The 26,210-nt window shown below is 35.6% G+C and overlaps 1 protein-coding gene across 1 annotated transcript; it reads left to right on the forward strand.

Moving 5' to 3' along the window:
- The first annotated feature begins 1,179 nt into the window (after positions 1-1,179).
- Positions 1,180-10,972, forward strand: LOC142354432 (uncharacterized). Its single transcript, XM_075406727.1, has 4 exons — positions 1,180-1,215; positions 2,919-3,068; positions 7,232-7,423; positions 10,545-10,972. Exons 2-4 carry the CDS (start codon positions 3,032-3,034, stop codon positions 10,895-10,897), a joined length of 582 nt encoding a protein of 193 aa, XP_075262842.1. The 5' UTR covers positions 1,180-1,215; positions 2,919-3,031; the 3' UTR covers positions 10,898-10,972.
- The last annotated feature ends 15,238 nt before the right edge of the window (positions 10,973-26,210 follow it).

Below are 26,210 nucleotides of genomic sequence, written 5' to 3' on the forward strand. Positions count from 1 at the left end.
TGAATTGTATTGGGGCGCTGTCTTTTTTTTTAAGATCTGTTCACACATTTTCATGATTTTTGAAGTCAAATTGGAGTAGTGATTTTGGTCACGCCGAAACAGGAAGTGGAGCGAAAAAGCGAGTGGTTTTGCGGCGTGAAATTTTTTCGCTCTAAATTTAAAGTAGAGTGAGAAAACGGTGTTTGAACAAAAATTCGCTTTCTCGCTAGTGGTTTTTTGTTCACATGCGGCAATTTCGCTTTGATTTTTTCTGTTTTTCGATTTTTTTGACCGGATTTTTTTCTAAATGGTTTTCCCAATCCATTCATAGTCCTTTCTAGGTCTAGTTTTTTGTGTAGTCAATGAAAATTCTTTGAATTGTACGTCAGGACTTGTCCTGCTATGTTTTTTTACTTCGTCGAATAAAAAAATGTTTCGCTTTACCTCATTTTGCCGCTTTTTCAGCATTTTGCGTGAAATCTTTTTGACTTCTCTAGGCTAGTTTCTCTCTTCTCTCATTCTGCTAGAAGTGAATTTGAACATCAGTTGCTCAGCAAAGCAATTCAAAATGAACAGAGTCAGTATAACAAATTGAAGTCAGAAATAGAAACGGGATAAACCCATAAAGCCCAATTTTAGATGCCCGCTATTTGAACGTCGTTCCTATAAGTCTTAGTTACCATCTCTTATGCTTATTGGTATTGATAGTAGCCCCTGTGGCCTCTCTCTAAGAAACAGATGTATGTTCAGCCACGAAATGCCATTAAAATAAATCGGACTTAAAAAAATGTTTTTGTACAAAAATTTTTTTTTCAATATCTTCTATTCTTTCAATCCCAATCATGCTTATTGGAATCAACGGCGGCTATTTTCCGGCAATCCTACGGGTATGTTTTATTATTTGCATAGAGAATTATTTGAAAGTGGTGTCATTCACTTTGTAAGAGAACGGGTTTTTTTACTTTTTCATGAAGATATTTAGTTTTTCATGACAAATTGATATTTTATGGTTGTGACACAGGTTTTCGTGCAACCGAAAGCTAATAATGGCAGTGATTGTAGATTGTTGTGTGTAGCACTATTGGTGCGTAAATTCAATATTTTTGTGAGCGTTTGTACGCCAGTGTTGAAGCATTTGTGCTCAGTAAAGCTATTGTATTTCAGGTATTGTATGAGTATGTAAACATGTGTATGTGTATGTTTGCCTGGTTAAACGCTGCTTTATGTTTTTTGAAGGTAGATCTTAGTATTTGGTTGGTTTTCAATTGAAAGAATCTGGCTTTCTTCGGGCGATGTTTTTTCCAAGATATGCTGACACATTTCTCAATTTTAGGTTTCACTGAAAAATCCAAACGCCACATTGTTTTTTTCAGACTAAGTACTAAAGGAGTAATCGCCTCTAATTCTTTGTTTGACTACCTCTGATTTCTTTAACTAATTTTACTAGAAAATGCTAAAAGAAGCTATTTGATTCAGTTTAAGTCAATGACTTTTGCTATAAATCCATCGTGTGTACCTTCAGTTTGACGATACTATGAGCAAATAGTTGATTACTTAAATCTTCTGATGCTTCATTTTTTCTTAATTTACGTTTTCTGTAAATAAATTGGAAAGCAGGTCGAAGTTATAGTAATTAATTGCTGTCAAAAGAAATTCAAAACAGTTATAGTCCCGAAATCTTTTTCAAATGCTGTTTTCTCCTGAACGAATTTTTGCCTGACCCTTTTAACTGTATTTTCCGTCTGCATGTGTGAGTATCTTTATTCGAGCCTAAATTGAGTATTTTCGTTAGCGTTTGTACGCAACTGTAAGAGCATTTGTGCTCAGCAAAATTTAAATGAAAATAAATTTGTATTTCAGCTATTGTATGAGTATGTAAACATATGTGTTTATGTTTGCCTGGTTAAATGCCGCATTAGATTTTTGAAGGTAGATTTTATTATTTGGTTGATTTTCAATTGAAAGAATATGGTTTTCTTCCTGCGCTGTTTTTTCCAAGATATGCTGACACATTTTTCAATTTTTAGTTTTACTGAAAAATCCAATGGCGACAGTATTTTTTTCAGACTAAGCACTAAAGGAAACAATTTTGACATTTTTCAAACTGCTAGTATAAGTAAGAAAATAATGTCTGAACAAACGTTTGGTTTCAAAGATTTTGTTTGTCGCATTATAAGCGCTTTCTGTTAGTCCCTCAATAGACAATTCAATGTCTAAATTCTGGTCCCCATTTTTTTGTATTTTGTAGACAATAACACCAAAGTCTAAAATTTGGTATTAACAATTTGAGCAAATAGAAAGTTCTATTTCTCCAAAAAATGCTCGTGCTAGCTTGAAATTCTATCGTTTCGTTGTTTATGGTTTCTGTTTCGTCTTTTGCTAACGCGTCGTAACAAATTTTGACAAAAGAGAAGTAAATGTTCCTCAATTTTTTTTGACAAAAAATTTGGCTCATTTCCTCTTTGCTGGTCGTTCAAAGGTTAGCATTTTTTCGCACATTTTTCGAGAAAAATATGGGAGAACTTTATGCCAGGCCCAAACTTTTATTCAGAGTTTTTTCAGGGCATCTCAGACTACCATATGTGTTATCAATTTCAAGCTCTCTGTGTCTAAAATTTCACTGCAAAGAGAAGTTTCAAGATTTTTCAATTTTTGGAAAAAAGCTTTTGCACCCCTTTTGGTCACAATTTTGGTCAATTAAGCTAAATTTGATCAGTTTTTTTAAAATTTTTTTTTTCATTTCAATTATTTTAGATAACGGGCGGTTTTTTCGGGGGCATAAGGACAAAAGCTGTGTTTTTACTGACACTGTCGAAATCTAGAATTGAAATGTATATTTAAAAAAATGGTTTTTGAGAAAACAGTTTTAGACAAAATTGAGACAAATTTTAGCCCTTCTTTAAATCAATGGATGTTTTTTTTGAACTAATTGTTTTCAGCTAAAATGGAGTGCACATGGAATACACCGACTGTCAAAATATTTAGCAACGAGCCAGGAATCATTCTGAGTGAAACTAATTGACCCCCGCTACATTTTAGCTACCATTATAGAATGCAGAGCGAGAGGGTTTTGCAAATACTTCATAAAGGTTAATATTCTGTACAAACAAACATCTATGAGAGCTCACTCCATTTCGCCAATTTTGGTTTTATTCTAACATTATCCAAGTTTCTGACGTTCACTTTGATCTCTAATCAAACCTGTGGCGTCCAAATGAGTGACTTAACACTCGAAGATCTACCAACACATATTTTGCAATCAATTTGCCAAATTTTAGTCAGATCCAGAAACTTTAACTCAGTGCTGTGCGTTCGTTCCGTTTCCAAAAATATTTACGAGCTCATTAACGGGTTTACTCTGTTATTGTCAATGCAAATAGGCTGCAATTATGCTCTGAAAAGTGAAACGGTTTCTGATTATGTCGACTACGTAACAGAAAATACAAGTTGGAGGCTGGAACATTTAGAAATTCTTGTTTACTACTCTCAGCAAGGCTGCCAAAAATGGAAACCGCAATCGATGCTTAAATATCTGAAAAGTAAACGTCGATTTTTTAGAGATCATTTAAGGGTTTTAACCTTGCAGCCATCTTCGGATAGTAAAAATGTTTACTATTGCAATAAAATTGCACGAATTGTTTGTAACGACAGAACCAAAATAATATTAGACAATTTCTGTTCGCGTGTTAGCGAGGATGAGTTTCTACTGTGTGATAGAGTGTCATCTTTCGAAACGTACATCGAAACAGAATTGACACCAAAATGTATTTTGTGGAAATTCGCCAATCTTGAAAAACTATCTGTTGTGCGTTTTGATGAACACCTTGATATTCGGAAAAACTTCAAATTTGGAAATTTAAAAGAGCTGCGGGTCTATTTTATCCAGCCATTATTCCACTTGGTCGAAACGTATGCTGAGGCGTTCTTTCCAAATGTTAAGTACTTGCGTTTTAATGATTACGAACAAAATGATAATCGATTGGGTGCGTTATTGTGGATACATTTCCCGCTTTTGGAGCATCTGGAAGTTTCTGGTGGTCATGAGTGTTTAGAAGACAATTTGCAGATGGAGTCTATGTATGATTACAGGGAAAGGAACGCATCAGCGGAGGGTTCGTATAAAGTAATCCCTAGAAACGGCTTCATATTGTAAACCCTTAAAAAGAGAAATAGCTTTAGGAAAACTTTGAAATTTCCGATTGAAAGCGTGCATACAAAAAATTTTATGCGGTTCTCTCACTGAACGCCTCAAAAGTATGTAGAAGTTGGTACTCATGTGTTTCAAAAATTTTAACGAACTGTAAGTTCAGTGATCAATGTTAGCTCAGAGTTTCTGAGGTTTTAACCTACTAATAATTTTTATCGTCTATAATATTACATGATCCTACATGACAAAAATTCGAGGTAAGCATCTTAAGAGTTCTAAAAAAGATTGAAAGAAACTACTGACTCTCCCAGTTGAGAGAGATGGTTATCTTGCACGATTCTTGCCGTTGGCAAGATGGTGGTCATCTTGCAAGATTCTTGCATTGTCGTTCCGGTTGCCTTCTGTTTTAATTGGTTTTTTTTTGACATATCAACTGCGTTCTTTGAAATCCAAACATACTTTGACTACCTGGATTTTAGGTTATATAATCCAGGTCGATAACCATTCAATTAAGATGAATGGTTATCTTACAAAATTGTACAGTAGTTGATTAGACAGGGCGAGGAAAAGTATCAGCGAAGGGATTGTATAAAGTAGTCGCAGGAGGTGGCTTCATATTTTTAACCCTCAAAAAAGACAAATAGCTTCTAGAAAAATTAGAATTTCTGATTGAAAGCGTACGTAAAAAACCGGATGTCAACCGAGCCTTACGTTTTCAAACTTCTTGTTAGAGGTTTTCCAACATTTTTATAGTTTTCTTGGTTTTTTCCAAAGTTTCGAGGCAAGCATATTTAGAGTTCTATAAAGGGTTGAAAATTCTACTGACTATCCCCGTTGAGACGAGATGTTTATCCTGCATGGTTTTTGTCGTCTTTTAAGGTGATGGTCACCTTGCAGGATTCTTGTGAGTTCGTTCCGGTTTCCTTCTGCCTTCGTTAGTTCGTTTGACATATCTGCGTTCTTTCAAATCCACACGCACATTTATTACTTGGATCTTTTATGAAGACCTACCTAAACACAGAACTATGCATAAACGGTTACTGTTTTATTGCTGTTCACAATTTACGTTGTTCACATAAAACTTATTTTTACCTCAATTTACACAATTATGCGTTTCGAGCATTTTTTCAATGAAATAAGTGCTACCATTTGAGAATAAAATTTGTCTTATTTTATTCCTTCTTTTGTTTTTTTTATGCTTTTAACACCTATGTGCTCTTATTGTTCGGGAAAACGATTTCATTCATAACGGTTAAATGTACTGACTTGCACAGAAGCTACGGAGCATTGTATTTATTTTATTGTCTTGTTTTTGTCAATAAATATGACAGAAGATAACCAACACATCATATGCTTATCAGGATCAAACCTTTTCAGATAATTTGCATATTGAATGGTAATCTTGCAAGATCGTGCAATAGATCATCAGACATTTTTAATTCTCGTTTTGCTCTATGTTGATTTGAGCGTATTTTGCAAGATCTGGTCTAATTATGGAGCCAGTGGAGTGAGCTCTAGATTGGACGTTACAAAAGATTTTTTTAAATTTAAGAGTAGCATTGCTATTGAATCTTGAATCAACTTACTGAAAATGAAAAATGTTAATATCACGCCCCTATTTTGTGCCTCACAATTAAGCGGTGTTTCTCCTTAATAAAGTCCTAAAAATCTTCAAATAATTACTATAAATTGGTGCATATTTAGATTTTTCCCAAGGCCAAATTTGGTGTGTATTTCAATCTAGGATTGTAACCTCTAATTGGTTTGTTTATTGAAAGCAACCAAAGAATGCGCAGAATGGCAGATTACTGACTAACACCAGAGAACCAGCTTGATAATCAGTTAAAAACTAGTCTAGAATCTTTCTTGAAATTGAGTAAAACTTTTTTTGAATATTTCTTGATTAAAACGGGCAAATTAAATAAAATGTAGAATTGGAATTCTTTGTTCAATTTATAACTTTTAATACACACAAACGCACACACACACACACACACACACAGAGAGAGAGAGAGAGAGAGAGAGAGAGAGAGAGAGAGAGAGAGAGGAGGGAGAGGGAGAGGGAGAGAGAGAGAGAGAGAGAGATTAAAAAACAATTCAAATACAAGACAAATACTGGCTAAAAACATGCATTCGAACCGCTCAATTCAAGTCTATTACCAGCTAAGTGTATCTCAATTATACTCACTAAAATTGCGTTATAAATATTAGTGCGCAACAGTTACAAATAGTGCTTAGCCTGTTGCCAGCTGCAAATAATAATCCTTTTTATATAGCACTTCACAAGAAAGTTTTTTAGTGTGTAATATCCAATAGGACAGCTTTTATCGCTTACAAGAGCTGATCAGTTGAGTTTTATCTTGTAACATCCAACATACAATTATTTGTTGTGCAGGTTCTGATATAATGAATTTTTTCAGGCATGATCTTATAAGAATCTCTTTTTGTGTATCTCATGAGAAATATTGTCATTGTGCAAGATCGGTTAAGGCAGAAGTTTTACTGATTAGGATCTGATACAATTTTCTATTGCTTAAGTTCTGGCGATCTGATTATCAGATCTGATAGAAAGAGGAATGACTTTACTAATAGCAAGAAATTTTAGAAATTTATCACAAAAAATTTGTGCACAATAAAAATACATAATCACTAGAATATAAGACAGCTTTCTAATAAATTTAGTTTTGGTTTTCTCAAGGCTATTGATTCTTGATATCTATCATTAACGCATGCACAGCATTTAGAAAAGTGCGGATATATTGCATGCTCGCCAGTTTCTCTTACAAGAAGTTGGTCAAAACCAGATTTCTTCAAAAGTCAATCGTGTAGGAAAAATTGTACCCTGCAAACAATTTTAAAATATTTGAGCTCTGATAAAGCAAGATTTAAGATCTGACAAAGTGGCATCGAGCTGGTTGCAGAATGATTCTGAGAGCAATTATTCTTCTGATCAAAGAGTTAACATTTTACGCCACCTTTTGTCTTTAACAGCTTGTCTTCATCGAAATGTTGCAAAGTATGCGTCTTTGCGTGTTTATAAACTGGCTTCTTCACAATTATAACATGAGTTTAAACATTGGTAATACTTTCCTGGTTTGGTTTAAGGTGCTCCCCGTCTGCTTCCAAAAAATTGCACAACATTGAAGACTACAGTATTTATTTTCCGTCACATAATTATCACGACGAATCTTACAGAGTTGTATCTGGAATTGGGTGAGAACGCTGAAATACTTCCGACACTTTTAATGGATATCAAATGGAAGCTGGCACAGACGAATCTCAAAATACTGAACATACAGGAAATTTTCCCCTCACTATAGCTTCAATACAAAAGTTTGTAAAGAAAAACTGATTTCAGCTTGATGTCGAAGGCATCTAATCGCCATAACTGGCGATCCAAATGCCTGAAATACTTTTTAATAGTAATAATTTAAATCAACTTCACTCCGTCAAAGTGTTATTTTGATGGAGTGAAGTTATTTTTTTGAGCTGAGCAAAAGTTGAGCTGAGCATCTAAGTTATTTTTTTGAGCTGAGCAAAATTATTGTGATTTTGTTCTCAAAATTTAACCCCGAAACAAAACATTTTCTACCACGAACTTTGAATGCGCTTGAATAGTTTTCAAACTTGCTAGAACTCAACACTCTTAAGAGAGCATTTCAAAAACAAATACTGTTGCAACGTTTGAGGGAAAGGCGATTTTCAATTTTGACTCTCTAGTGGTTTTTACGCTCTCGACTTTTTCGTTTTGCGTGATTTAAATTTCTTTCAATTACAAGTGTCAGCAGCTAAACTCAAGTAGTGACAGTTCAAATCCAAGGGTCAAATGAAAAGTACACAAAAATGGGTGCATGTTTCCGCTTTTCAATTTATTAGTTGTTCTGGTGGTACATAATAACTTTTATTGACTTAATTTGAAGCCCCCGTAGTGAATGCAGTTTGTCCGTCCTCCGACTAAAGCAGACTGCAAGTCGGAGGACGGATTAACGAAGTTGTTCGGAAGCAACTTCTCCGATGTTAGTCGGTTATGATAAGTCTTTTTTCTTGTTTAAGTTTTTTTCAGAAGAACTTAACTTTGATTAATATGAACTTCTATCTTTGTGCCCTAAAGTTTCCCAGAATCTGCATTTTTGTAGTTTAATTGCAGTTTTAAGAGAGATTGTTTAGTTGTGTTTAGATGTCATTTTGAGGTTGAAATTCTTCTGCATGAAAATTTTTAAATTTCTTCTGTCATTACTTCATATACGTGTACCATAGCCTTATAGTTATGTTAGCATCAATTTGGTTGCGAGGGGCGAACTACATAGCATATGCAAGTTCTGCTTTTAGTTTGATAGCAGCACTCCATCTGTTTTCGATGACCCATAATCTATTCGCGCATTTACCGATTGTTGCTTTGATAATAATCAAGAATTAATATCGAATGAAATTTTTAGTTCTTTTCCAGTCCTTCTGTCTACTATTGCAAATTTGTACTTTCGATGTTAATCTTTCATTTTCTGACCATCAAAATCAAATTTCTTCGCGTTTTATCTTAGCGTTTTGTCTTAGGGGAACAAAGTGGTATACCCTAGCTTAGTGTGTTTCTGGGCAGACCTCTAAAAGTTTTTCTAGTCTCTCCAATTCTTAACCAGTCTTTTGAGAGTATTTTACCCTTTTGCTTTAATCATGTTTCTTTTAATCTTCTCTGCCATATGCTGCTGTGGGTTGTTTAGTTGTAGCTCTACCAATGGGATCTATTTTATTGTGACCCAACCTCAGCTTGAGTTTTTTTGTCCAGACTTTTTACGTGCTGTTTATTGCGTGCTTAATATTTATAACTTGTAATCACAAATAACACTGCGTACCAAAACAGAAAATGCATTCAAAAATTTTGGCCCTAAAAAGAACAAAACTAGAAGTCAAAAAATCTGAACTCTGTTTCGCCCGCACTCTTAATAGAAATAATTACTTTCAAGCATGAAGAGTGACAAGAATTTTTTATCTAAAATGATTTTCATTTGTTTTTAATTAGTGCATTTCAGTGTCGTCAAAATTTTTTACCCAGTTTGAACCAGGCGTTGTTTGAGTGCAACAGGGTTGATAAATTTAATTTGAAGATTGAAGAATCAAGATCAGCCTCGTCTCTTTCAGAATTAGCGAAACACTTTCTAAGATATCCTTTTTTGGGTCCAAGTGATTACGTTCAAAAAATGAAAATTTTTCAGTCGAACAACTGAAGCAATTTTATTCTGATCACTGAAATGACTTCGAATTTTGAATTCAGCGTCGTCCTCTTTGTTATCAGGATCTGCATTGCATATGCAAGTTCTCCATTTTTATATCAGCTGTTCTCAGTTATCAATCGCCTATTCGTTGGTTTGCTAAATGTTGTTTCGGTGACGTTTAAGTAGTATCCAACAAACAAATTTTGTGGTAGTTTTTTCAGTCCTTGTCTTTTTTGCAGTTTCGTATTTTCGGTTTTAAGTCGTACTTTCCTTGGACTGACCATCAAATTAAAATTATTAAGTTTTTTCTTGTTGAGAACCTTAGGGGGACAAACTGGTAAAGCCTGAGGTTTCTGTGAAAGGACTCTTAATAAAATTAAGTACTTTCAGGCATAACGAGTGCCAAGAACTTATCAGCTGCAATGATTTTCATTTTGGTTTTTATTAGCGCTTTTTAGTGTCGTCAAAAACGTTTGTTGAGATTACCCAGTTTGAACAATGTATTATTTGATTGCAACGGGGTTCATCTATTTAATCTGAAGATACGAAAAGCACCCTTAGATTCTTCTCTTTACAATCTTTAAGGCTATTCAAGAAACACTTTGTAAATTTTCGGGAAGCTTTGAAAGACTCTCTAAGAATCGTTGCACTCAAGGAGTAATTTCGTTTAAGAGCATTTGTTATTTCACTTTTTTTGCTTTTTCGATTCATGCTTTTTGTGTAGTCTTGTCTCAGTTGTTTCTGTCGATTTTTTAAACTTAAACTCTAAATATGGAATCTATATTGTTTCGACCCAACCCAAGATTGATTCTTTTGTCCAGCAGTGAACGTTCTATTTTGTATGTGCAGGATGTTTGTAACGGGGGGTCGAACACTGCGGACCGAAGCGTAATTTACATCTAAAAATGTTGGCCAAAATAGCGAAACTAGAGAGTCAAAAAACGTGAAAGTTGTTTCATCCGTGCTTCCAATGGAATTACATCTTTTCATTCCTGAAAATTGATAAACGTTTTTCATCTGAAATGTTCATTTTGTTTTTAATGAGCGGATTGCAGTGTCATCAGAAATCTTCGTTGAGAGTATCCAACTTGAATCAGGCACTGTTTGAGCGCAAGAGTGATGACTCTTTAGTAAAGTAAATAGATTTAGAACGCATGTTTAGCTTTTAGAGCATGTTTAGCTATTCGGGAAATATTTCCTGCGATGTTGTTAGTTTGGTCGAGGAGGCGATTACGTTTATAACATTGAACATATCTCGGTCAAACAAATGAAGCAATTTATTATTGAGATTATTGAATTGATTCCAACTCTCGAAGTCTTCACCGTCAATGGCAACTGCATTGTGAAGTCAGTCCAGCTCGAAAGTTGCGTTACAAGGTGCCTTGTTGACACGAAACACGAAAATCTGAAGGCTTTGATAATTGGAAGCGTTCCGATTCTTCTGAGTCCTGATATCAGTCCAGCTTTGATGGCTAGAATTGATCATTTGACTGTGAATTATGGCTGGACTTTGAGGAGGAATTGTGATACCCAAGAAATAATTGAATTCACGTGGTGTAAATAGCAGATCAATGGTTAACTGGATAACTATTTTTCCTTCCAAAAATATTTTATAATACAATTATCATAATTTTTTTCATCTTTTTCTCCGCATAAGTGAAAACAACTAAATCACCATTTCAGTGCTGAGAAAAAAGCTTTTAAAGCCCAGAATGTGCTGCTGGAAGTTTTGCCCTAAGTGAAACGTTTTGAGATTTATACCCAAAAATGCATTGGAACAAAATATTTATTTTGATAATTAATTGACAAGCTTCAAGCATTCATAACGTCCAATTGGTGGATCGGTTGACAATTTTTTTGAAATTCCATTAAGGATGACGATTTTCAAAGTTTCAAAAAGAGCAATTTTGTTTGCAATTATATTTCGCTAATGGTGCTAGCCAATTGATGAACAGTGAGCTGAATAATACTCAATAGACAGGATAAGAAATATGCCTTTTTTGAATAGAGACTAAGCAACAGAAAGTTCTGAAAGTTTAGAAAAAGTTTTCTTTTTCCATTTCACGTGGATTATGTGTAACTTTGCTATGTGAAAAATCGCCTAGAATTCACATGTTATGATAATTGACAGTGTAGTTTTATTGGAGTAGAAACCAAGAACAACTAATTAAAACACAACAAAAAAACCTGTTTTCGATTGAAAAACAGTCCATCGAACTCATTTTAGACTAAACAAAATCCATTGTGTGATCAATGCTCGAACAGGAAAGTTTTAATAAACGTTGCGTTTTGTGGAACAACTGACATTATTTTCTCCCACAAGTCACGTTTTAAAAAACATTTTCCATGATGGAATATACTTACTCAAAAAGTGGAAAACAGTTTTTGTATCGTATAAAATGGGTTGCATTTTGTGTAACCCGTTTCTACAAATTTCAGAGCGTAAATTTTCCAAAACTTTATTCCCCGAATTTTGATTTTAATTAGGTGGGACCCAATTTGAAGACTTAATTGATTTTTTTAAGCAATGATATGTAATAGCAGGACTGCTAATTGTCCGTTTGATCTGCAATTATTTTATAGAGGGTCTTCTGAAATTAATCATCAAATGGGTTTTCTTTGCTTTGGTCGAACTTATACTAAATTACTTATTTGGAAAGAAATACTTATACCGTGGATTTGTGCGATCCTATTGAAAATCAATTAGAACATACCATATTGCTGAAAATTAAAATATTTAATGATACTAAGATTTCAGATTTCTTTTTTGCATTTTTTGAAACTTTCTAGATATCAGAGCTAAAAGAAAGAAGCTACCATTTTTTTGAAGCAACCAGAAAATAATGAGCAGTGATATAATTAAAAAAGAAATTAAACGGTTTGTTGTAAAAACTCTGATAAATAGTTATAGAAATAGTGTATATCACGTCTGATTTTCAGTCATAAACCCTTGGCCATAAAAAACCCTTGGCAACAAATTGAACAATTGCAATCAAATTGTTGTTTTCACAAAAGCGCGATCTCTCGTTTTCACAAAAGCGCAATCTCTCGTTTCGAACAGTTGACCTTGCTTTATTCATGTGTTCTTAAAGAAGAAAAAAACAAATTGAATTTTAGCTTTCCTTTATCTCGTTCTTCATTCTTATAACTTTTATCTGATACTTTTAACAACTTTAATAGATCTTAATTATCAACATGATGAACCAAGAGTAGTTCAATTCGCATAATAAAAATGAACTGTACCGAATTGATGTAGATTTATTTAAAAAATTTTAAGAAAAAGACTCAATTATCAATGAGTTTGTTATTTCGGCAAGTCAAATTTTACTCAAAAAGCAATCAAATGACGATCCAAAGGAATCAGGTAAAATCTCGATTCAATATAACCCCCCATCATTCAAGAGGTGCGTGTAAGACGTTTTGAGCCAAAAGAGGTTCCCACAAAAACACAATCTTTTTATTGGAAGCAGTCTGGTGAAAAATTTGGTGGGGGATAGTACTATACCAGAAGATATCTATGTACATGATTATCGAAGCTCAAAAACTTGTTAAAAAATCGAAGTTGTTAAACAATTGCCCAAAACAGTGATCAAAACAGTTCTCATTCAGGACGGGACGAATTCAGTTCTGAAAGAAAAACATAAAAACATTGACGAGTTGTTTGAGAAGTATACAGATTTGGTTGATTTAACAAGAAACACGCTATCACCTGAGAATATTGTACTAATGCAAGTGCCACCAATTCGTAATCTGCCAAAAAACGAACATATTAATGAGCGCATTAAAATTTTAATGATAAAAAAATGCATTAGCAGGTGATGAAAATTATAAAGTTTTAATTGTGTACGACCTCATGAAAGCCATGCCAAGCTATGATAGTTTGTATTATGATGATTTGCATTTCCATTACAAACAAGGTGTCCCTTTTTAAAAATTGTGTGCTTTCTCAGTTGCTTCCCACATCCAATAATTTAATAGCTCTGAATAACAACCAACGTAATCCAAATCAATTACCAAAATACCGCAATCATTGGAGACAGAGTTACAGTTATATGAGAGGTCAATACTAGTCGAGATAATTGTTCTGCTGAGTATTCTTAGTTTCATTTGTCTTCTTTTATTTGTATTGTTTCAAAATGAAACTTCAGTTCCACTTTATTTTGCTTCTTATTTTGTGTGCAATCACATCAAAAAGGAACTGGGTCTTCACCACTACACCAATAAATCCTGAGAGGATGTCATCGTGCATGTCTAATAATAATGCGTATCCAAAAAAGAATATCATTTTTACCTGCCTGTTGAGAAATTTTCTTTACTCCTTGGTTGTCATTAGATTTTTTTTGTTCTTGTCAGGTTACGTAGAATTAAACCCAGGGCCACCTCTCAATTACACGCAGTTTACCACCTCAATGAAAAAAATACAACGATCAAGTAAAGTTTCTACATCAAAATTGTCAAAGCGTGCTTGGACAAAGGTTTCTCCTTAAGATTTTTTTATCTGACCTCGGTGACAATTGTATTTCGGGCTTCTCAGAAACGTGGTTGAAATCAGTTAACGATATTCCGTTTTGGTCGATACACTCAGAATACTTAGTTTCCTGCAGATGCGACAGACGTACTGATCTTCAAGAGAAAAATAAAGGCGGTGGTGTTCTTTTGTTCGTTCGGAAAAAAATTCATCCAAACGCACGAAAGGATCTAGAGACAATGTCAAAAGACCATTTTGAAAGTGTTTGGGTAGAGTGTAAAATAAACAAAAAGACCGCGTTGATAAATTTGGCTTACTGTCCAAAAAACAACTAATAAATTTGTTTTTGGAAGAGCTAGCCCTGGGTTTAGATAGAGCAGCGACTGAAAAAAAATTCTTTTACTAGGTGACTAAACTTAATTACTTTAATTGCAATGAAAGAAATCTTCTAGATACTCTGATCTTGCCGTACGTTTTATTGAATTCAAATACAACTTTAGCAACAAGAGAAACATCAAGAACGAAGTAGCTAACAGACTATGTTATATGCGAAAGTTTTTTAAGTTGCCAGACACTAGACCCGATTCTAAAAAGTGATCTTTTAGCCGTGCTTACTTTAATTGGTGAAACCGTTAAAATAAAAAAGAAGCTATCAAAAATTCATAAAATTTCATAAAACAAATTACTCTTAAAATGTTTTTTCCCTAGATGTTGGAAAGATAAATTGGAGATCATTTTTTTTATCAGAAAATCCTGAATCATGTATAAAAACTTTTGCTCGTCATTGGAAACGGTAATTAAAGAGCAAGCTCCACTGTGATAACCCGGACTATAGGGTACAATCGTGCTGCGAATCCACTCAGATTTAGATGTATGGATTCGAGATACGAATCCAAGTTTCCAACGTCAATTGGATTGTTACTTTTAGAATTAACTACAATCGCGGTGCGAATGTAGACAATTTAAATGGTGATGGAATTCTCCTTCAAATCCGCTAAGTTTTTATCTAGTGGAAAAGAGATTAGATTGTGAACGACTGAATTCAGTAAGAAGATTCAAAAGAATGAATAGTTGAGTAAAAGTGGGAGGTGTGAACAGTATGAAATAATGACTTTTTAGTCGGCGGTAATTTATAATTATGTGAACATTGACTTTTAGTTTTACAAGGACAAGTATAAATTAATTAAGTACAATTTACTAAATGGGAACTAAATTATGGTACAACCGTACCACATATCCTGCGCTGAACAAAAATTTTAAACTGCATCAGTATAAAATTTAGAATAATATTAAAATATGTACTGGTTATTATAGATAGTATACATAATGAGGAACGATTAATGAGTGCCGTAGGATTAGTGTATTCGAGTCTCAAATGTAAGAAAGAACGAACATAACGGAAATTGACAACATATGCAGTAAATTTTATGCACGCGATATAAATTAATTCACAAACGTGATTCAAATCCATCCAACTTTATAATACGCGGATTAGCGTTACAATTGCAACATCAAATTAAAGGAATGGAGAACTAACACACAATGAGAAATAAAATTAAACGAAAACATGAAATGAGTGGAAAAGCAGGGCAATTCCGAAATGAGTTTTAACAATTGCAGATTGGAACTAAGTTAATAAGTTAACAATGACAATTTGAAATAGTTTTGGTTTAAATTTGGTTTTCTGCATCGAATACACTCATGCTAACTTCACGAGCGTAATCGTCGTAATTGTATTCTTCAGGGGACCAAGTTCCCACTGGTGGTGGTGCAGAGGGGCTGGCAATCGTCAATTCGTAGTCTGTTTCGGGAACTGGCGGCCTTGTAGCTTCTTCATGGAGGATTGTTTCGATCACCGGGTTTGTTCGTTTCGGTTTCTTGGAAACCGGAGCTGTTGAATCATCACTAACCGAATTGACCGAGCTTTCGAATCCGTAATAGTCTGGAGCTCGTCGGTTTCGTTTAGCACTAGTATTCGAAGGAGACGTGGTTGAAGACGTCACGGAAGGGGCAGCAACAGACGATGTATTTGACGTATTCATACTCACCGATGTGTTGCGTGATCGTTTTCCCCCGACTTGAGGCTTTCTTGGTTTTCGTGCCAGCATTGCTTTTGAAATGTTGCTGTTGGCAGATGACACACCCGATGCTGCATCTGACTGTGTTGGGCGGTGTCGATTTTTTACCTCCCCGCGGAATTTCTTCTTTAGTTCCTTCGTGTGCTGCGCGATTTTCTCTTCCGTAGTTTTATCGTAAGGGAGGGGTCGACGCTGTGCATATTGCCAGAGTTCAGTGTTCCTTTCGGCGCGAGTACCGAATTTAGCAATATCGCTATTGCGAACGCTTACTTCAGGTACTCCTGGTTCTTTGATGACGGTTGTCGTATCTGATGTACGAACAACCGTACTTCCTGGTGCCAGTGTTTCCCAAAGACCGCGGAGGTCTCGTTTGGAACGTTTAGTCGCCTTGCGAGCGAGCTTCAAATCCAGTGACTTTTCCGATCTGGGGATGGGGTTATTCAGTTTGGGATGTAATATGAAGCGAGAGACAGATTTGTTGTGTTCGCCGTTGTAGCGGCGTCCGGCGTCAACTTGTGCCCGTTGCATTGCCTCTTCAATCAGTATGTCGCTTCTGTCTCCCGTCACCCATCCATTTTCATCCAAGTAGTCCTCAACAGGGACAGTGTCAGCGTCTAAATAGTGGTGAAGAATGTTTTCATATGACAGATTAGATGATTTAGGTGTTGTACTTATATTGCTTAGTGGTGTGTTTGGCTTACGTCCAAAGTGTGCTTGGAAAGGTGTTACATTTGTAGTCTTTTGTTTATATATACGTAATTGATATACAATTGACTTTTTTGCTTCTTTAATTGTGAATGTTTTATTTCTATTGTCTAATTTCATGCAGCCCAAGCGTCTTTTAATTGTTTGTATCAAACGCTCCACTAATCCTATGGCTCTATGATCATTTACAGGGGCAGGTAGTATGTTAATATTGTGTTGTTTGCAAAAGTTTTTAACTTTATAACCTATTAAACATCGTGCTTGATCAAGTCTAATATTTCGGGGAACACCGTGTGTTTGAATGTAATCGTCTAAAAATTTTAGTACATTTGGTCCATTAGCTTTATCAAATACTTCTACAGAAGGATATTTGGAAAAACGATCAATACATGCAAGAAAATATGTGTCTTGATCTTTTTCATTCGTGATAGGACCTCCAAAGTCAATCTGTATTTCTTCATTTGGTTCTGTACATGGCAATAAAGGTTTCCAATTAGACGCCGGAATAACAGGTTTAAGGTTCTTACCAATATCCTTGCATGGTTTGCACGTGGCCGCTTTATTTAGAATTTCGCGGTGCATTTACGGCCAGAACGCGTATTGGCCAAGCGTTATCATCCCCCAACTTCCTGGATGCGTTAAGTGGAGGCTTTCCAACACCGCGTCTTGAATGGAGTGTGGAATCGCAACGCGTTCGTCCACACAAACACATCCTGAGCGGACGTGCAAGTCTCGCCAGTACGAGAATAGGTACGGGTTGACTTCCTTGCATCTCTGGGGGTCATCTTGAAGTATGCAGTCCCGTACTTCTTTCAGAACTGCGTCCTTGCTGGTCAGTACTGCCAGAAAACCTTTTGTGAACAATTGTGTCAGGTTGTTCTCAAACACCTCTTCTTTTGACAATTCGACACTAGGAGAAGGGTGTCCCTCAGTTGAAGATCGGGTCGTTCCTGAATTTGGAGTGGATTGAAATGTCACTCGGCTCTGGGTAGGGGGAGTTTGCGGGTTTCGGCTGTGTGAATGAGAAGTACTCATTTCGTGATTTTCAATTACGTGGATATGAGTGCGGTTAGATGTAGTGTTTATTTGTGACTGGATTTGAGTTGAGTTTGCACTGGTATTAGAATGAGATTGCAATTGTGCTGCGTTTGCAGAGTATTTAAGGAGCAACTGATTTGTATTTCGATTAATGGCAGAAAGCAAATTGGAATAGTTTGTTGAGCGAGGATGTGAGGCACGTGTGGAATGTGTGGTAATGACGCTGTTAAAGTGTCGTGATTGACAGGTTTGTGGTGTGGTATTTACATAAATTGCTGCAATTGCGTCACGAAAGCGGGTAATTGTTGCTACCGCAAATTCCTCGTCATATTTGTTTGTAACTTTTGCTTTCTGATTTGGTTGGCGAGAAATATAATCTACCAGTCCCATTTTTGCACCGGGGATATGTTCAATATTAAAGTCAAAAGGTAAAAGACGATCAATCCATCGTGTTAATCTACTATTATAAGATTTGTTTGATCTGTGTTCTTTCATAATTGAGAGTAATGCTCGATGATCTGTGATGATTGTAAATGATTTGCCAAATAAATAATATTTAAAATATTCGACGGACCACACAACACCTAGTAATGCAAGTTCATTAATGCTATCGAGATGCAAATGCAACCGTATGCCAACCTGTAGGTGAACGTTGTTCTAGTGCTGCTCCTAATCCTGCTCTAGAAGCATCGCATTTGATCCGCGTTTCCAAGTGAGGATTGTAATGTGTGTTTTCTGTGGCGTTTGCTACTCTATTTTTAATTGCTTGGAAATGTGTATCGTGTTCTATGTTCCAAATGAATTTTGTGTTCTTTTTTAATAATGGACGAAGAGGATGACATAATTGAGATAAGTTAGGAATGAATTTACCAAGGTAATGTACAGAACCTAAAAATGATCGGAGTTGTTTTAAATTTTTAGGTGCTGTTAGAGATGCGATTGCTGCTGTTTTTGACTCAAGTGGGGCTATTCCAGATTGACTGAATTTATGTCCTAACCATTCTATTTCGGTTTTTGCAAAATGACATTTAGGTAAGTTGATTCGTAGGTTATCCTCATCTAATTTTTTTAAGCACTGGTAAACAAGTTTTAAGTGGTCTTCTTTAGACCCACGGCTAACTACTATAATGTCATCTAGAAAGCAGTAAGTATTTTTTAGTCCGACTAAAGTATAGTCCATTACTTTTTGGAAAGCTGCTGGCATGTCAGTTAAACCGTAGAAACCTGTAATGAACCGATATGTTCCCGTTCTCTCACCGCTGATAATATTAAAGTTACAGTGTTTGGCCGTTTCCGGATCTAATTTAAGTTGACTGTATGCGTACTTCAAATCCAGTGTGGAATAATATGCTGTTTCTTGTGATGCGGATGTGTTTAAATTTTGCTGAATTGTGTCAATCAAGTTATCAATATTTGGCATTTGATATTTGTTTTTGTGAATAGACTTATTTAAAATTTTTGAATCTAGTGCTAATTTAACTGTTTTATCTCTTTTAACTGTAATAACTATAGGTGAGATGAAGTTTTTGTCGGAACAGCTATTTAATTTGATAATGTGTTTTTCATCAAGTAATTTTTGGAGTTCTATGTTAACTAATGGTTGTAAATTAATAGGTACTCGTCTTCCTTTTTGATGAGTAGGTGTAAATTCATTATGAAATGTAGACTTTACTGAATGTTTTAGAGATTTACCGACACGGGTGATGAGTTCGGGAAAGTCAAAAGAAATTTGTCGCTTAATTGGGCATTGATTTTGATCAATGTTTGCCACTTGTTTTGATTGGAATACTGAGAAACCTAATTTTGGGAAAAGGTCTTGTCCAATGATTGGTCGGTGACCATCTTCGACGACAGTTACATCAACATCTGAGGCTATCCAGTCGTTGCACTTTATTGATGTCTTGATTATACCTTTTATCTTGATTATGTCATTGGAGAAAGTTTTTAAGTCATGGATTTCGGGGGACTGTATCCAATAACTATCTGTGCATTCCAATACCACTTTGTCTGCTAGACTTTTGTTAACGATCGTACAAACACTGCCTGAATCCACCAATGCTTTGGTGCTTGTATTTCCAACTCGAATGTCCAAATTTACGGGTTCTACCTCGCGAGCGTCGGTATTGTATGAAATTGCCGCTACACAATTGTCATCGTAATCATCGTAGTCGGAATCGTAATTGGCATCGTATATGCTCTTTTGTTGTAGGAGTTTGCTAATATTGTTTACTTGTTCGGTCACTGATGTCGTGGTGCCGACTGTAGCCGCTTCCGAAATTGAGTCATCTACGTAATTTACTCGAGATCTGGGTTTGTTAGCTTGTTTTGTTTTGCGACAAACCTTAGCGAAATGGTTAAGAGATTCCACAATTTTTACATATTTTCCCACGGGCGGGACAATTTTGTCTATGAGATGGAGTCCAACCATATCCACAATTCGGACAGATTGTCGGTTTTACGAATTGATTTGTAGATGGTCGCTTTCTATTCCACGGTCATTGGATATTGTTTATCAAGTGAACTTCATTAGTTGAATTGTTGGTTGCGGTTCCAGAGATTTTAAGTTGTGTTTGTATGCCCATTTCGATACTGATCGCTATTTCGAGAGCTTTTTTAGGTTCTCGTGTTTCTTTTAGCAATTCTCTTGAATTTCTCCATCTTGCATGTTAGCAATAAACACGTCCCGTATTATCGATTCCTCACGGCATCCCAAATCACAATTTAGGGAAAGTTCTCGAAGGCACCCGTAGAACTTTTCCACTGGTTCGCCTTTCATTTGTTTTCGGGATAGAAATGTATATCTGTCAAATGTAATATTCCTTTGTTTGGTGAACACTTCATCAAGGCATTCCCATAGAACTTTCATGGTCACTCTGTCAATTTGGATACTTGGTTCTTGTGAACCAAAAATTCGTCTTCCTTCAACTCCCAGGCTGAGATACGTTAGGGATACTGCTTTACTGTCACAGTATTTCCAAGACTTTTCCCCACATAGTATGCCCACAAGTTCTGCTTTCTGGCATCGGTTAAGCCATGAGTTTCTTAGCTGTTCATTCCTAGTACGTCTGTCTCTTTCGCTTTGAGCAGTGCTGTTTTGAACGTCCTCCTCGTAGATTGGTTCTGGGGGAAGGGTAACTTTTTCTGGGGGGTCCTCAAGAAGAGTATCGATTGATATTCCTTCTTTAGCCATGATGGCTAACTTTAGCATGACCTGCCATCTGTCCCATTGCAATGGAGGCTCCAACGTCGGTTTTTCCCAAAAGGGCTCGATTCCCAAGAGTGCGCGTTCTTTTGTAGCTGACTGCGCCATGTGATAACCCTGACTATAGGGTACAATCGTGCTGCGAATCCACTCAGATTTAGATGTATGGATTCGAGGTACGAATCCAAGTTTCCAACGTCAATTGGATTGTTACTTTTAGAATTAACTACAATCGCGTTGCGAATGTAGACAATTTAAATGGTGATGGATTTCTCCTTCAAATCCGCTAAGTTTTTATCTAGTGGAAAAGAGATTAGATTGTGAACGACTGAATTCAGTAAGAAGATTCAAAAGATTGAATAGTTGAGTAAAAGTGGGAGGTGTGAACAGTATGAAATAATGACTTTTTAGTCGGCGGTAATTTATAATTATGTGAACATTGACTTTTAGTTTTACAAGGACAAGTATAAATTAATTAAGTACAATTTACTAAATGGGAACTAAATTATGGTACAACCGTACCACATCCACAAAAGACCGTCTTCATACGCCATGACAAGCCTAAACTAAAGCTACATCAACAATGGATATCAAAAAATACTGTAAAAATTTTGCAAAGACATCAATTAATAACAACAAAAATGTTTTGAAGCAGCAAAATGAAAAACATCTGCTAGATGTTTTTCAAAACTTAAAAAATGCAAGAGAAAGGTGGAATTTTATCAACGAAATCAGAAACTGTGAAAAAAACACAGAAATACCAAGACTCAAAAACAGTTTTGGAACGGTTTTGACCAATGGAAATGATATTGCCAATCTTCTCAACTACAAATTTTCAGCGTTAAGTGAATATTTTGGTAAAAAAGAACAGTATCAATTCTGTAATAATGCGGCACGCCACAGTAACAAAATTATTTTCAGGTATACAACCAAGGAGATATTTGATATACTCAACAATTTAAATGTTAAAAAACCGTTGGGTCCATCACTCATTCCAGCTTGGGCTTTAAAAGATGCAAGAGAACACATAGCTGAACCTCTCTGTTTTTGTTGGACCATTTCTTAACTGAACAACGCTTTCCTGACGACCCACGTGCCCACAAGTTGCTTCTCTTCAGGAAAGATGATCCTGGAGATCCGATAAATTACCGACCAATTTTGCTTACTGGAGCTCTAGCTAAAATTTTTCTTCTTCGTGATCAAATATTAACTTATTTAGAGAAGAATAAGTTGCTTGCAACAACACAGTTTGTGTACAGGAAAAAAGGTGTCAATTACAGATGCTCTTTTATATTGCACTGAAAAAATCAGATACGATCTCAATAAAAAAACATCGTCACAGGAGCTTTTTTAGACCTATCAAAAGCTTTTGATTCGATATCACATCCTACTCTTCTGCAGAAAACTAAACTTTTAGGTTTAAGTGAACAAGCAAATACAATTCTAAAATCTTATCTAGAAAACCGTGTTCAAAAAGTCAAATTCTCGAAGTATGAATCAAATTGGATAGCACTTAACCGTGGAGTACCACAAGGTACTGTGCTAGGCCCACTGCTTTTCAACATATATGTAAATGATATGAAAGATGATGCTCATGTGAATTCTAATATAATCCAGTACGCTGATGATACTTTTATCTTTTGCAGTGGAAAAACAATTTCTGAATCAAAGTTACATTTTGAAAAAAGTATTGCTAAACTCATTCTCTTCTTCAGGAAACATGAGTCAAATGTAAATGAAAGCAAAACCGAATTAATTATTTTTGGAGCCCCTAAAAGGAATAAAATCCAAGAAATGGTTGTTAATGGGTGTACATTTCTCGAGAAAAAAGTTGTAAAATACTTGGGAGTTCATATTGACTGTATTCTTTATTTCGATGAAGAAATTAAAAGAATGCACTAAGAAATATGGCTGTTGGCATTAGGATCATTTACTCCATCAAAATATATTTCCAGAAAAAATTAGATCTGCTTTACTGAACGCTCTGGTTTTAAGTCATCTGCATTACCCAATTGTTCTGTTCTCAGGTCTTAAAAAATTACTTCGAGTTACTCTAAATAAACAACTGAACTGGTGACTAAAGGCATGTTTCAATAGAACCAATTTTGACAGGACCACTGATCTCAAGATCAAACACAAAATCATACCAGTAGAATACGTCATAAAGTATCGGGTTATATATTTTATAAAGCTTTTAAAGGCAGATCTACCATCTTTCGATGAACCCAAGTTAGCCACCCTAAGTGCTAAAATGAATGACCGTACAAACAAGCTGTCATTCGGAGCAAACCAAAAAAAATATGTAATGCAAAACTGTTTTTCAAAAAAGCAATTGACTGGTATAACGATTTGCCTCTCACCTTGAGGCGGAATATCCCTAAAAAGCGAGCTCTCGAAACTACAATAAGAAATCATTTCTGGAATGAGTTTCTAAAAGACCCAACTGTTTCTGAATTCAATTCTAATCTCAAATCTTTCAAGTTCAATCTTAATTTGACTTAGTTTTAGGGGGTCATTTAGTCTTCTATGAAATGTTAATTGGAGGATTAGCATTTTTTGAAATTTTCTTTTTTCTCGAAAATGTTAATTGTAGAATTAGCTTTTTTAAAAATTTTTCTCAAATATAATTCATCTTTCTTAATTTGTTGATATTTTAACGCCTTGTAAATTTAATACAATTTTAAACTTTCACAATATGTGACGTTTGTTTCATTTATACTTCTTAACACTACCTTGCCTTTAAACTATGTTCTGTATTTTATAGTTCATACTCAAAGGAATTAACAATGTTTTTCTTCTTTTAAGAACTTAAGATGGCCCCTTGTAAAAGTTTCAACTGCTCAAATTCGGTTTTTAACAGAACTTCAAACGAATAGCAGAAAATTGTCTAGCCACCTGCAGTACTGATGGAAATTGTTTGCGCACCAATTGTGATTAAAAAATATACAGGATTATAAAAATTTTACCACACTGTTTCTGCAGAGATGAGGCTGCATGTTTGCTTCATTTAATTTATTAATTTATTTCGGTGTAAATCGTACGGTAACCTATGGTTCCGGTTGTGGTGTGTCCTCCAACAAATAGTATTTCCTGGCTTTCGTTTGCATTGGGCTCCTCTGGTTTGTTTTTGTGGCTCTCTGGAGTGACTGTTTTTGGCTAGTCCTTGTTAATAAATTTTCCTTATTCGTTTTTGTTAATGTTACAACTCCGATATTGTTTTTTAAGCTAACTTACCAACAGGCAAATCTCTGATTGTTTTATTTTTACTGAAAAATTAATGTATACTTGTCAATCTCTTTTTCTGAGGGGACTTGTGTTTGAGGAAGGTTGTTTTCTGTGGAGTTTCGTAATGTCTTCCTGTGTCAGCCGGTTGTAGATATCACAAAATTTACTGGCCAGTTTTTGGTGTGTATTCTTTTTCTTATTGCAGGTCCAGTCCGTTTTCGGATACCTTCAATCAGGGAATTTTCGAGACCCAGGCTGAGGTCCCAGACCGAAAGTCGATATGTCCGGACCAAAATGAACGCACAAGGGGGTGTCGTGCGTTCAACATTACATGGTCTGGAAACACAAATGAAGACACGATAGTCTGGACATAGCCAACTTTGAACGCACGATTTTCTTGACATAAGCAACTTTGAACGCACGAAAGCCTGGACATAGGCAATTTTGAACGCACGAAAGTCTGAACATTGTGACTCTGAAGCGCACGAAAATTTTTTGAATGGAAAGAAGAATGGAAAAAACTGATCCGCTCATGTTTGACTAAACACTATTACTAGAGTGCTCACTCAAGTGAAAGCTTTCTACAAAGAAAACTTTATCTCACTTGAGTTCAAAAGTTACAAAATGTCGAACTTAGGAAAAGTCGCATCCTACATTTTGCTTTGTTTTAGACAATTTCACACCTAGAGTTATAGACCATTGCGGAAGTGGCAAAACAAATCATGATTTAATAACTAGGTGGCTGGCACCCCCTTCAACCAATACTTCTCATCGAGCCTTTAAAATGTAACAACTGCTAGGACATTCCATAACAACCATCAACCGGAGATATCTTTTCTTGAAATGAATACATAAAAAAGTTGTCTGAACATAAACGCACGAAAGCCTGGACATACGCAATTTTGAACGCACGAAAGTCTGGACATAGATGTTTTTGAACTCACGAAGTCTGGACATGAATGCACAAATGTTCAAATTTTGAGCGCATGAATTTTTATTTGGAACGCACTAAAGTCTGGTCATTTAAAGTTTTGAACGCACGAAAGTCTGGACATAGGGAGTTTTGAACGCACGAAGAACGCACAAATGTTTTTGAACGCACGAAAGTCTGGACATAGGTGCGTTCCGTCTGGGGCGGCTTTGACATAGACATGTTTTGTCTGGGAAGGTCTGGGCATATGGACTCGCGGTCTGGCACCTCAACCTGGGGAGCTCTCTAATTGGCTTAATCGTAGACTTTGAAAAAGTTTTGGGGGTATTTTTCTATGTTTTTGCAAAGTATTGTCTTAATTGTTGTATAATATGTAAACCGTAAAATTTTATTGTGTTTTGTGAGCTGTTAGGGTGGTCTAGTCTGTCTTGTTTAAAAACTTTTTTGTAGTTTGTGAGAGTGTCAATCTCAAGGGCTCTCTCTCTCTCTCTCTCTCTCTCTCTCTCTCTCGTCCTGCCACCTGTTTGAATGGCGTTTCATATTCTAAGTTTATGTACGTATGTTTTATAACTTTTTGTGTTTGTTGTTTTAAGAACATCCACAGTGATCAGTTTTAAGACTTTCCGGGTTCCCTGTATAAGTTAGTAGTACGACTGTATATGAAATCTATTGCAGTTTGTACTTTAACAAGTTTCGTTTGTGTCCATCTTGAGTATCCATCTGTCTATTTATTTAGAGACCTTGTATTTTGTGTTTTTTATCCAACCGTAAACATCGATTTGTAAATCGTGTTTGGCTCGGAAGAAAGGCCTCATTTTTTCTAATCTATTTTTTGTTTTAGTTTTTATGTTCTTACCAGCACTCCGTCTATGCCTGTTTTGGGCCAATCTGCGATCTGGTGCTAGGACCATAGATCGAAAGACAACAGATCGAAAGCGAAAATTGGGACAATAGATTGAAAATTAAATTGTTTAAGTTGCGTTTTGGCCAATCAGATTTGAGCGCTCATTTATTATACAGAATATAACAAGTTCTGTTGTGATATTTTGTTCGGTTGTGATAGATTCATATCAAGTCCCACGGGCCGCTAAGGCTTGGCCATGGCTGGCGAGTTATGGCTATAATGTGTTAAATATATTGCAGCTCGCAGATAATGCTCGATGATTTCAACCAATAAGAATAGAGATTGATTTTCGATCTCTTGTCCCAACTTTTCTGTTTTCGATCTGT

This window comes from Convolutriloba macropyga, chromosome 15 (genome assembly GCF_964194025.1).
Source record: "Convolutriloba macropyga chromosome 15, txConMacr16.3, whole genome shotgun sequence".
Taxonomy (NCBI): Eukaryota; Metazoa; Xenacoelomorpha; order Acoela; family Convolutidae; genus Convolutriloba; species Convolutriloba macropyga.